The sequence below is a fragment of the Porites lutea genome, chromosome 10, assembly GCF_958299795.1.
Source record: "Porites lutea chromosome 10, jaPorLute2.1, whole genome shotgun sequence".
Taxonomy (NCBI): Eukaryota; Metazoa; Cnidaria; class Anthozoa; order Scleractinia; family Poritidae; genus Porites; species Porites lutea.
Window position 1 is genome coordinate 29137483 of NC_133210.1, and position 12145 is coordinate 29149627.

The 12145-nt window shown below is 42.6% G+C and overlaps 1 protein-coding gene across 1 annotated transcript in view; it reads right to left on the reverse strand.

Moving 5' to 3' along the window:
* The window catches only part of LOC140950675 (phosphatidylinositol-glycan-specific phospholipase D-like), a 12332-nt gene extending 7415 nt beyond the window's left edge, over positions 1–4917 (reverse strand). The window contains exons 1-5 of the mRNA XM_073399923.1: positions 4576–4917; positions 3681–3904; positions 2921–3120; positions 1745–2183; positions 488–762 (exon numbers count right to left, since the gene is read on the reverse strand). Of these exons, the coding sequence (XP_073256024.1) occupies positions 488–762; positions 1745–2183; positions 2921–3120; positions 3681–3904; positions 4576–4917 (1480 nt within the window). The remainder of the gene's footprint in view (positions 1–487; positions 763–1744; positions 2184–2920; positions 3121–3680; positions 3905–4575) is intronic.
* Between the last annotated feature and the right edge of the window lie 7228 nt (positions 4918–12145).

Here is a 12145-nt window from a genome sequence, read left to right on the forward strand (position 1 = left end):
GATCTAAATTTTTCAGGCAAGCAAAAGCAGGCACGAGGTGGGACATGAGAGGCATGACAGTTCATTATGCGTTCCTGGGAAACTGCCCAGATGCCCCTTCCCTAAGTCAAAAATAACACTTACTTCTCTTTTTAATTTTGGCTTAGGGGAGGGGTAGGTGAACAGTTTCTTAGAAACGTATGCCACACATGGGGAGGCATGGAAAAAATCATTATTCCCTACATCTTCCCCTGTCGTGGATGTGTTGAGCTCCATGCCCACCTCACACTTGCCTTTCCTCCGCTGAAAAACACGCTGCCGTTCTAACGGCTTCTCAAAATGTAAAATTATATTGATCCAGTCAAAAGTTCTGTTGAAAGGAAAGTCATTTGCTCGGTCCCATGCTGAGGTTGACTAAGGATTCTCAGATCTGTTGCAGAGTTTTGTAGGCTTGCAGTTGCTAAAAAAGAGCTGTTTTAAAGTTGAGTGAGGGGCACCTTAAACCCACCTGTAGATGGAGCACTGACAGCAAGATCGTCCAGCCCATCCTGATTAAGATCTACCACGGCCACTGCTGTTCCAAATCTACCATTTTCCACTGTTCCATTGATAATCATGTCAGCATCAGAATCTAAGTTTAAGTTCCTGCTTGGTAGTCCACTCTCTGCATTATTTGTAACAAGGTAAACACAACCATGTTGACTGTTCCCTGGAGTGCCATACCCTGGTGCTCCAATCACGAGTGAAAGAGACAGACCGCTGAAGTTGCCATATGCTAAGGACCTAAAAATGTGATACAAGGTTAGTGGATTTCAGTCAGTAACATTAGGAAAACTATTCCCATGACAATTAGACCCCATTTACTATATTCCCACATTGTTCTCTCTCTTTTTGTTTTAAATAACATCTATGTTATTCAGGACTACGTTCATGTGGACTCCTGGGTTCAAAACTTTCACAGATCTATGTTATTATAGCTCAAAAGTTTTAAACCAAAACCAGGGTTTAACAAAAGTCCACCTAGGAGATTCTCTTGCTGGGCAATTAATTTTGAAGCTCACTTGCCCAACAGGCAAGGGTCCAGGTGAAAATCCTCCAACTGAATCATTAACTAAAACAAGCAAGGAGTCAAACCCCGTTAATATAGACACTGAAGGGACCACAGAAAGTGTCCATATTAATGGGGCGTCTGTATTAAGTGGGTCATGTTATCAAACACCTTTAATCAGAACAAAATACTTTGAAATAAAAGGACATTAGCATCGTCAAATTAAACATCTTAGCCTTCAGAAAGCCATCATTCCGCGGACTAAATCCACGGAAACACTCAAAAAATCACTCAATTTTTATATTGCTAAATCAAAGCCATTTTCTGCGAATTACATTAATTATTTTGATGTCAAAATAGTCTTAAAATAACCTCAAGAAATCACCCTATCCGGTGTACTATAGAGCTGGGCACATCGACATGCCGTCAAATGAAGGTTTTTTACCTTCAAAAAGAAAAGGTTTATTACAGCACAAAGTTGATAATGAAGTCTATGCATTAGTGAGGTTGACTTTCTACGAGAATCTGTTTATTGGGCAAGAAAGAAGCATCCATTGTCTGCATTAAAGAGTGTCTGTATTAAGCACGTTAATTTTAGAGAAAATGTAATAATGAGGTGTCCATATTAAGTGGGTTCCCAGGCGAACAAAATGTGAGAGCTGCTTGCTTAACTGACATGTTGTAATTCAAGTTTTCTTCAAGTCCTGCATTACTTACCATCCTGTCCTTGCATATGGAACTGAAGATGAATATTCAACAGGTGTCATCGTCACCTCCTGATCAACATTGTTTACATTCTCTGTTATTTGAGGAGGATTGTTTGCACTACCCAGACAAGTCTTTTTAAAATTCTTTACTTTCTGGATCTTTGATTGCAAAGACTCTGACAAAGAAAAGAAGCTTCCTCTTCGGCTCTGTTTGATGTTCACATCAGATAACCTCAAGGTTTTGTGGATGTCTTGCTGCAGCATAATCATTCCAGGATTCCATAGCTTCTGCCGCTGTGTTCGTTGTAAGAGGATTCCATGTTCACTCTTGTTGCAGGAAATAAACAATGGACTTTTTGGTATAGAGCAAGTGTCTGTCCCGTGTTCAAGCATATCAATAGTCTTGTGCCATAGCAGGACAGACCACGCTGCCATGTCAGCCACACCCCCTAAAATGGAAAACCCCTGTGTTCAAAAGAGTCTGTTGGTAGGGTTTTACACTATGCAAGAAGCCATGGAGCTTTCAAAATTTCCTTTTTATTGTCAAAGCTGCAACTAACTAGGGACAAAGTTTTATGCCTCCTACTCAAGGTATGACCACCAACAATATTAATTTCAACATTTGGGGCAGAGGAGAAGGGGCTGTGGAAGGTAAAAGTGCTGTTTTTCATAGGCTGTGGCAGTCCTCATTATACAGTACAATCAACAGTAATAAATGAAGGGGTACGTGGAACAAGGCCCAAAGTGACGTCAAATTCTCCTTTTGATTTACAAGCAGATATGGGTCAAATTGAAAGGAGCATCTAACAAATTATGTAGAGTCACAAATAGCTTTTTCCATCCATCCTTTCAACCATCAAATTAATTCATTTATCATTTCTCACTGCACCAGTAGGCACATAAGTGTGTCATGACCAACACTCTCTGTTCCATGCCCTCACTTTAGCTACAGGAGCGACGCCCCTGTTAGTGTTGTATCATTGTCAGTGCTTTTGGTTTATGTAACAACTACTTTTTTATGGGGTAGGGTCATTAGCCCTATGCCTAACCCCCACGCTGGAGGACTACGGGGTCACTCTTTGTCTGGTCTCTATCCTTCAAGCAGACATAGCTCTAGGGGTCATTAAGGCATGCAGACTGTCCCACTACATTAAGGTGGTGACCTGCCCATTTGGAGCAACTATACCTTGGAAGTATGTGTGAAAGTCTTCTGCCAAAAATGGTGATGTCTTAGCATACTTGGGAAACAACTTTTCTCCTGCAATTTTCTCACCGATCCAACCAAGAAGCATAAGAGCAGAACAGACTTCTATCTCTTCTTTTGTAATTTTCTTTTCTCCATAATACTCAGTGTAGATCTCTTCCAGATCACTAGATGGAAGATACCTGATGACAAATAAAATTATACACTCACTACCTACAGGCAGAATCACCCTGTCAAAAGATAAGAGCAAGACACCTCATGGTCGGGGGGGGGGGGGGGGTACCAGCTCCCAGGAATATTTGACTCACTTTTGAAGTCACATGTATATAACTTCAGATGGCCTCAAAAATTAACATCACTAGAGGGTTTGCTGACAAAGACTGCAGCTGTGATTGAAATATTGGGGCAAAAGTATTATTTGTGCTGGTTTAAAGGTTTAAATGCCTGTTTCTAGTGGAAAGTGAACTTAGCTTACCCAGCTAGTTTACAGGTACTTCACTCAATTACTTAGAAACAAATTCAAATACAACACAACCGGATTAAAATCCCCAATAGGCAGGAGGCAACCAGTTGGGTATTTACAAGCATGACCGAGGGTTTGAATTCGGGACAATGGACAACAAATCCAGCAAGTGGCTGGACTCGAACCCATGACCGCCAGACTGTGAGTCTGATGCACTGACCACTCGGCCACGCTGCCTCCTCTGAAATTATAAAAAGTTAGTAGATAGTTAGAGTTTACCATTCTTTTAAGCCTGAAGGTAGTTGCCTCGTATCACCCTCAAATGATGCAACCATATCTCCTCCTGGATCACCAATACTGTGTGCAGCAGGAAATGAACCAAAGAAATTAACATCCCCCATAGTGGTAAGAAATCCTTCATTGATTCCAAGACTGTGCCATGTAACATCTGCAACTTGATGTGATACAAAACCAAGAGTAAAAGCCACCAGTTTTTCTGTGTCCTATAAAGTAAAGGTCACTACTCATTAGCACAAAAAATTCCCCTTGCCTGACTAACACTAAGGTTTTCTTTGACTATTTGCTAAAATCCCTCACTCACATCTCTCAATATCACATCATCATCACTAGCACTCTGTTCATGAACATATATAATTTACAGGTACACATTTGTCACTTTCAGTACTTTGACATCCAACGTTGTCATCATCATCATCATCATCACCAATTTCAGCATCACTATTCCTGCACCTCCTATCAAAGATCACCATGATCAAAGTATTTATTCTGGTGATTTTTCATAATGCTATATAGTAAACCCTGCTCCATTGACACCTACTTAATATGGACACCAGTATATAAGAGACAGTTTCGTTTGTCTCAATGAAAATAAAGCACATATATTTTCTCTATAATTAGCCTGCTTAATGCGGATACCCGGTTAATATGGACACCATGGCATGTCCCACAAGTTAACAGGGTTCCACTGTAATCATTGTCAAGAGCAAAACAATCACGATTTTCACAGCTCTTTCAAACATAACCATTATCAACAAAGTAAACTTCCATTGCTCTTATCAACATCATCATCTTCGTCATCATCGTCATCATCATCATCATCATCATCATCATCATCGTCCTCAATGACCTGCATATCTTTATTAGTAACACTAACCTGATCCCAGGGTTTTGGGTATTTTTTTCTGATGTAATTGACAGTAGCGTTAAGAAATGGAGACCAATGTGTATCCTCAGCGATCGAATGGAATTTCCCAGAATAACAAAAACTGGAATACATCGAATCCGGATAAGGATTTCCGGCGATGAACGCATCTTGATGCTTTAGGATTATTTCCCTGTAGTCCGTACCATTTCTTGCATCCTTGAACCAATTAATAGCTTGATGAGCAATATCTATATGTGTGCTCATTCCACAGCAGTAAACCCTTGCAGTTACGAACAACAGCAGAAATAAAACAGAGAGAGACAATCCGGACGACAGTCCGGACTCCGCCATTTTTTACCACCGCTGTTAGATTGTGGGCTCAGCGAGTTATCATTCAGAGTTTCCTGAGTTTGAAGAGTGTAGGAATTCCGTTTGTGAGAAAATATTTTGCTTCAAGAGAGAATGGGTGTTAAACTAGAGAGCCACTGTGCCACTTCTGTGTAAGACATTAAAATATGGCCCTGTATCCTGTAGTTGCTCCAAAGATTCGTCAATTCCGCTCTCACAAGATTGAGGTAAGTTGAAATTATTTCATTTTTATTTTGAACCAATACCGGTGGAGCTGCGAAGGAGCCAGAGGAGTTTTTTATTATTGGTTCCTAAAAAGTACCATATTTGCAGACTACCTTTGAGCTGGATTTTGTTTCTTAAAAACTACATATTTTAACTTAAAGACTTATTCGAAAGCCTTCTTCGTGTTTTTGGATTAGTATAAAGCCATATAAGCTTAAGCTTTCCCGAAAAGGCGCTGTATTCATCAAGTTTTCAGTTATTTGCTAAGGTCGACCTCATTATTAATTGAAGACTAGCAGAAGTGGAAAACGTCACAATTTACATTACATCTCAAGTAAGACAGTGGAACCCCGTTAATGCGACCACCGTTGGGCCATAAAATCCTGGTCGTAATAACGAGGTGGTCGCATTAACGGGGTCTTCAAAATGATAAAATGACTCAATGATTGTTTTGTTTGGTTTGAAAGAATATGGTCGTAATAACGAGGTGGTCTTATAAACGGGGTGGTCGTAAGCCGGGGTTCCACTGTAGTGGGGAGTGGCGCAAGGAAGAGCAGAGGGGGGACTGGGAAGAGCGGGCCCTCCGTGATGCTGCGTTGGTTGGAGAGTGATATACAAGAAAATTTGTTTTTGTTAAATGAGTTGATATAAGTAAATTTTCCCCCATAAAAAAATGATATAGAAGCTGATGTTTTTAACGCTCGCAACGTCAGCTTCTTTATCTATTTTTTACGGTAGAAAATTTACTTTTAATCAACTCGTTTGATAAAAACCAATTTTCCTATTCAACAAGTTTTGCTTGTTTGATCGGCGAATCACTCTTAAGAATGCCTATTAAAATTTTTCTTATTCGCTTTCCTTTTACAACTGATTTGCTTTAGGTGAATATCAAGAGAATTAACATAGTTCAAGAAGTGATTGACTTCAATTCAAGGAAAGAAAATTGAGCGAAGGGTGCCTGATTCCAGTCTGTTGGTGAAAGAGGATTGGACCTAGATTGCGTCAAAAGAGATGGAGACAGGCCCGCACCCGTTTTCACAAAGGAAACGACAACTCCTTTATTCCTCGGATCACTGGCTTATCTAGGGAACAACCTATTGGTACGTCACAGCCGCAATTTTTCCTGCCTTTTTAAATAAATCTTTTATGTAAGCGTTGTTTTGTGGCAAGGATTCTCTTACAGATTATCGTTATTTTAATTGATGCTTCCCGGAACTACTTAATGTTATATGATGAGCACTTCTTGAGGCTCATGAGTGTGACGAATTCGTCAGCTGAAGATGGAGACTTTCTTCTCAATGATGCTGATTGTAAGACCCCTGGTTGTAAGAAGCCCTGGTTGTAAGAAGCCCTGGTTGCAAGACCCCCTGGTTGTAAGAACCTCTGGTTCTAAGACCCATGCTTGTAAGAACCTCTGGTTGTAAGAACCCTTGGTTATAAGAAACCCTGGTTGTGAGACCCCCTGGTTGTAAGAGTCCCTGGTTGTAAGAACCTCTGGTTGTAAGACCCATGCTTGTAAGACCCCTGGTTGCAAGAACCCCTGGCTGTAAAACCCCTGGTTATAGGAACCCTGGTTGTAAGAACCCCTACTTTTAAGAACCCCTGGTTGTAAAGGCCCCTGGTTGTAAGAACCCCTTGTTGTAAGAACCCCTGGTTGTAAGAACCCCTGGTTGTAAGAACCCCTGGTTGTAAGATCCCCTGGTTGTAAGAACCCCTGGTTCTAAGCACCCCTAGTTGTTAGAGCCCCTGGTTGTAAGAACCCTTGGTTATAAGAAACCCTGGTTGTAAGACCCCCTGGTTGTAAGAATCCCTGGTTGTAAGAACCTCTGGTTGTAAGACCCATGCTTGTAAGACCCCTGGTTGTAAGAACCCCTGGTTGTAAAACCCCTGGTTATAAGAACCCTGGTTGTAAGAACCCCTGCTTGTAAGAACCCCTGGTTGTAAAAGCCCCTGGTTGTAAGACCCCTGCTTGTAAGAACCCCTGCTTGTAAGAACCCCTGGTTGTAAGAACCCCTCGTTGTAAGAACCCCTGGTTGTAAGATCCCCTGGTTGTAAGAACCCCTCTCTAAGCACCCCTAGTTGTTAGAGCCCCTGGTTGTAAGAACCCCTGCGTGGCAGGCGTTTGAAAGGGAAGGGAAAGGGGGTTTGGGGCGTGAGGGAAACGCGAGGAACGTGCAAGGAGGGAGGGAGGGAGGGAAACGCCTGCCAGGAAACTATTGTTTTTGCCATCCGTCCTACTAATTATGTATGCAGAAATAACGCAACTGTGAATGATCAGCTGTCAAATAAGTCTGGCCGCAATGCGCTTATTTAAGTCGCATTTCGCGTACTGTTTTTCTTTTGTTTTCCTAAAACAAGAAATCTGAAGTGAAGGTACTATTAAAAAAAGTATAAATGCGGTCGTCCGTTGAAGGAAGAAAGTCGCAACCATGCGTGGCTTGTTATATAAAATCCATTATAAATCTATTACGTTTTTCCTGAAGGTATCGTGTTAGACTTCCCAACTTGCATGCAATGTTTGTCAGAGAAATTAATTACAAACCCTTTGCTGACTCTCGAACTGGATCCAGCGGAGCTTACAAAAGAACGCTGGTAGCAGGAAAAGAAGAGCTGAACTTCAAAGATCTACAATAAGGCTAATTCTGCAATCAATATTATTATTAAAGTAAGTTCCTGGCGGCTTTATAACGTCTATAACCAGCAAGAAGAAGTCCTTAAACCAAAAATCGCTAAGGATTATAAATCGCTTCGTCTTCAACAATCTGGTCGTTGATAAAGCGTAGCTCGGGTGGTAGGCATTTGAGGTCAAACAGCACATAACAAGTACACAGGCAGCATGATTTTTCCTTTCTTTCTGCTAGTGAGTAAAACAAGCCGTTGGGAGACAAGACTTCTCAAAACCAGTCAGCAAAACTCATCTAGCTGGCAGGTCTTTTCCTTCATACGAGGCTTTTAACTGCTTTCTTCTATTCTCTTTTCAAGCTGAAATAGATGCCTTCAGTTTCTAATCGTTCTAAGACGATGAATTCCATACAGAAATCTCATTACGCCTCACTAACAACATATTTTTAAATGATTACTGAAAGATTACTCAGTAGCGTGATGTTGATTAGCCAATCGGATTAACGTATTAAAATTGTGATTGACATGTTTTGAAGACGGACCAATCAGGATTTTAACATTTGCCTGGTGGATGTTAAGAACGAGAAAAACAATGGTCTCCTGGCAGACGTTTCCCTCCCTCCCTCCTCGCTCGTCCCTCGCGTTTCTCTCGCCCCTAAAACTCCATTTCCCTTCCCTTTCAAACGCCTGCCACGCAGGCTACTGGTTATAAAACCCCTAGTTGTAAGAACCCCTTGTTGTAAGACCCCTGGTTGTAAGAACCCTTGGTTGTAAGACCCCTGGTTGTAAGAACCCCTGGTTGTAAGAACCCCTTGTTGTAAGAACCCCTGGTTGTAAGACCCCTGGTCGTAACAACCCCTGGTTGTAAGATCCCTGGTTGTAACAACCCCTGGTTGTAAGAACCCCTTGTTGTAAGACCCCTGGTTGTAAGAACCCTTGGTTGTAAGACCCCTGGTTGTAAGAACCCCTGGTTGTAAGAACCCCTTGTTGTAAGAACCCCTGGTTGTAAGACCCCTGGTCGTAACAACCCCTGGTTGTAAGATCCCTGGTTGTAACAACCCCTGGTTGTAAGAACCCCTGGTTGTAAGACCCCTGGTTGTAAGAACCCCTGGTTCCAAGACCCCTGGTTATAAGAACCCTGGTTGTAACAACCCCTGGTTGTAAGAACCCCTGGTTGTAAGACCCCTGGTTGTAAGAACCCCTGGTTATAAGAACCCTGGCTGTATCAACCCCTGGTTGTAAGAACCCCTGGTTTTAATAACCCCTTGTTGTAAGACCCCTGGTTGTAAGACCCCTGGTTGTAAGACCCCCTGCTTGATGACCCCTGGTTGTAAAAGCCCCTGGTTGTAAGAACCCCTGGTTGCAAGACCCGTCGTTGTAAGAACCCCTGGTTTTAAGACCCCTGGTTGTAAGAACCCCTGGTTCCAAGACCTCTGGTTATAAGAACCCTGGTTGTAAGACCCCTGGTTGTAAGACCCCTGGTTGTAAGAACCCCTGGTTGTAAGTCCCCTTGTTGTAAGAACCCCTGGTTTTAAGACCCCTGGTTGTAAGAACCCTGGTTCCAAGACCTCTGGTTATAAGAACCCTGGTTGTAACAACCCCTGGTTGTAAGAACCCCTGGTTGTAAGACCCCTGGTTGTAAGAACCCCTGGTTATAAGAACCCTGGCTGTATCAACCCCTGGTTGTAAGAACCCCTGGTTGTAAGAACCCCTTGTTGTAAGACCCCTGGTTGTAAGACCCCTGGTTGTAAGACCCCCTGCTTGATGACCCCTGGTTGTAAAAGCCCCTGGTTGTAAGAACCCCTGGTTGCAAGACCCCTGGTTGTAAGAACCCCTGCTTGTAAGATCCCTTCTTCTAAGAACCCCTGGTTATAAGAACCCCTGGTTGTAAGACCCCTGGTTGTAAGAACCCCTGGTTGTAAGTCCCCTTGTTGTAAGAACCCCTGGTTTTAAGACCCCTGGTTGTAAGTACCCCTGGTTGTAAGACTCCTGGTTTTAAGAACCCCTGGGTGTAAGACCCTGGTTGTTAGAACCCTTGGTTTTAGGACTTCTGGTTGTAACACCTCCTGGTTGTAAGAACCCCTGGTTGTAAGTCCCCTTGATGTAAGAACCCCTGGTTTTAAGACCCCTGATTGTAAGTACCCCTGGTTGTAAGACTCCTGGTTCTAAGAACCCCTGGTTGTAAGAACCCCTGGTTGGAAGAACCGCTGGTTGTAAGAACCCCTGGTTGTAAGACTCCTTGTTTTAAGAACCCCTGGTTCTATGACCCCTGGGTGTAAGAATCCCTAGTTGTAAGAACCCCTGGTTGTAAGAACCCCGGGTTGTAAGCACCGTTAGTTGTAAGCGCCCTTGTTTTAAGACCCTCTGGTTGTAAGACCCCTTGTTATAAGAACCCCTGGTTGGAAGTCCCCTTGTTGTAAGAACCCCTGGTTTTAAGAACCCCTGGTTGTAAGACCCCATGGATGTAAGAACCTTTGGTTGTAAGAACCCCTGGTAATAAGATCCCTTGTCCTAAGTGCCCCTGGTTTTAAGAACCCTGCTTGTAAAAACCCCTGGTTGTAAGACCTTTTGTGGTAAAAACCCCTGGTTGCAAGAACCCTTGGTTTTAAGACCCCTGGTTGTATTCATCCTCGTTATAATGCCCCTGGTTGTAAGAACCCTAAGTTGTAACAATTTTTGGCTGTTAAAACCTCTCGATGTGAGAACCCCTAGTTGTTCATGGTAAGAACCCCTGGTTCTAAGCCCCTGGCTTTAATATCCCCTGGCTGTAAGCCTCTGGCCGTCAGAACCCCTGAGTCTTAGCCCCTAGCTGTAAGAACCCCTGGTTGTGAGAATCTCTGGTTGTAAAACCCCTCATTGTAAGAATTCGTTGATGTAAGAACTCCTGGTTGTAACAACCCTTGGTTGTAAGACCCCTGGTTGTAAGAACCCCTAGTTGTAAGACCCCTAGATGTAAGAACCCCTGGATATAAGAACCTGTGTGTGTAATACCCCTAGTTGCAAGAACTCCTGGTTGTAAGCACCGTTAGTTGTAAGACCCCTGGTTTTAAACCCCCTGGTTGTAAGACCCCTTGGTTGTAAGACGCCTGGTTGTAAGAACCCCTGGTTGTAAGAACCCTTGGTTTTAAGAAGGCCTGGTTGTTAGAACCCCTTGATGTAAGAACTCTTGAATTTAAGAACCCTTGGTTGTAAGCCCCTGGTTGTAAAACTGCTGGTCGGTTATAAGGACCCCTTGTTGTAAGAACCCCTGGTTTTAAGTCCTCTGTTTGTAAGAACGCTTGGTTGGTCATGATAAGAACCCCTGGTTGTAAGACCCCCGGTTGCTCGTGGTAAGAACCCCTGGTTGTAAGACTTCTGTTCGCAAGAACTCCTCTTTGTAAGGATCCCTGGTTGTAAGATCCCCTTTTTATAAGACTTCTGGTTGTAAGAACCTCTTGTTGTAAGACCCGTAGTTGAAGGAACCCCTTTTTGTTAGAACCCCTTGGATGTAAGACTCCTCATTGTAAGAACCCCTGGTGTTAGGAACCAAAAAAATACCCCCAAAAAAGGCGTTTATTTCTATTTCTTCACTTCACTGTTAACAAGGCTTGTTGTTGCAAGCTCGGCATATGAGCTGTGATGATGACATGACCCAGAAAGGTATTAGTTCCCTTGAGCATCAACAGAGCCTCTGTTGAGCCTTTAAGCCTCTGTTGATGCATCAACAGAGGCTTAAACCTGATTTTGGAAGTCTATGTGTACTTTCTGCATGTTCATCTGTGTGATAGAGGGGTTAAAAATGCCAGGGATTTATTGACTGCCAGGGCACTGGGGTGGGGATGGATGTTTTTTTCCCTTTTTGGTGCTTGCACTCATTTTTGCGTTCTGCGCTCGCTGTCCTATGCTTGCATCAAATTTTGTCAAAAAAAGAAAAGAAGCCCTGATGATCAATTTTTTTCACTTTTGCTGCATTGGAGAGGAAACAAGTCGTTAATTTTCAAGGTCTTTTTACTGTAGTTGCTTATGAAATTTTAGTTCATTTTACTATTTTAGTATTTAATTCTGTAAATAGCGCCTTTGGACTCTTGGGAAAGGGTGCGATATAAAAATGGATTATTATTATTATTATTATTATTGAAAGGGTTCAAAACTTCAGTATGAATTTGACAGTCTGGAAATAGTTTTTTTTCTATGAGAAACTGCTTTTATGGGTGGGGGGGGGGGGGGGGTGGTGAGTGGATGGGCTGGGGATCGTTCAAGTCTACAGATCACCTTGACGACATACAAGTGTCAGTAGCCAATTTTCCTTGGCTCCTAATGTTATATACCGTAAAATTCCGAAAATAAGCCCTTCCATGTATAAGCCCCTCTAAATATAAGCCCTTCAAACTCGTAACGCCGAAAA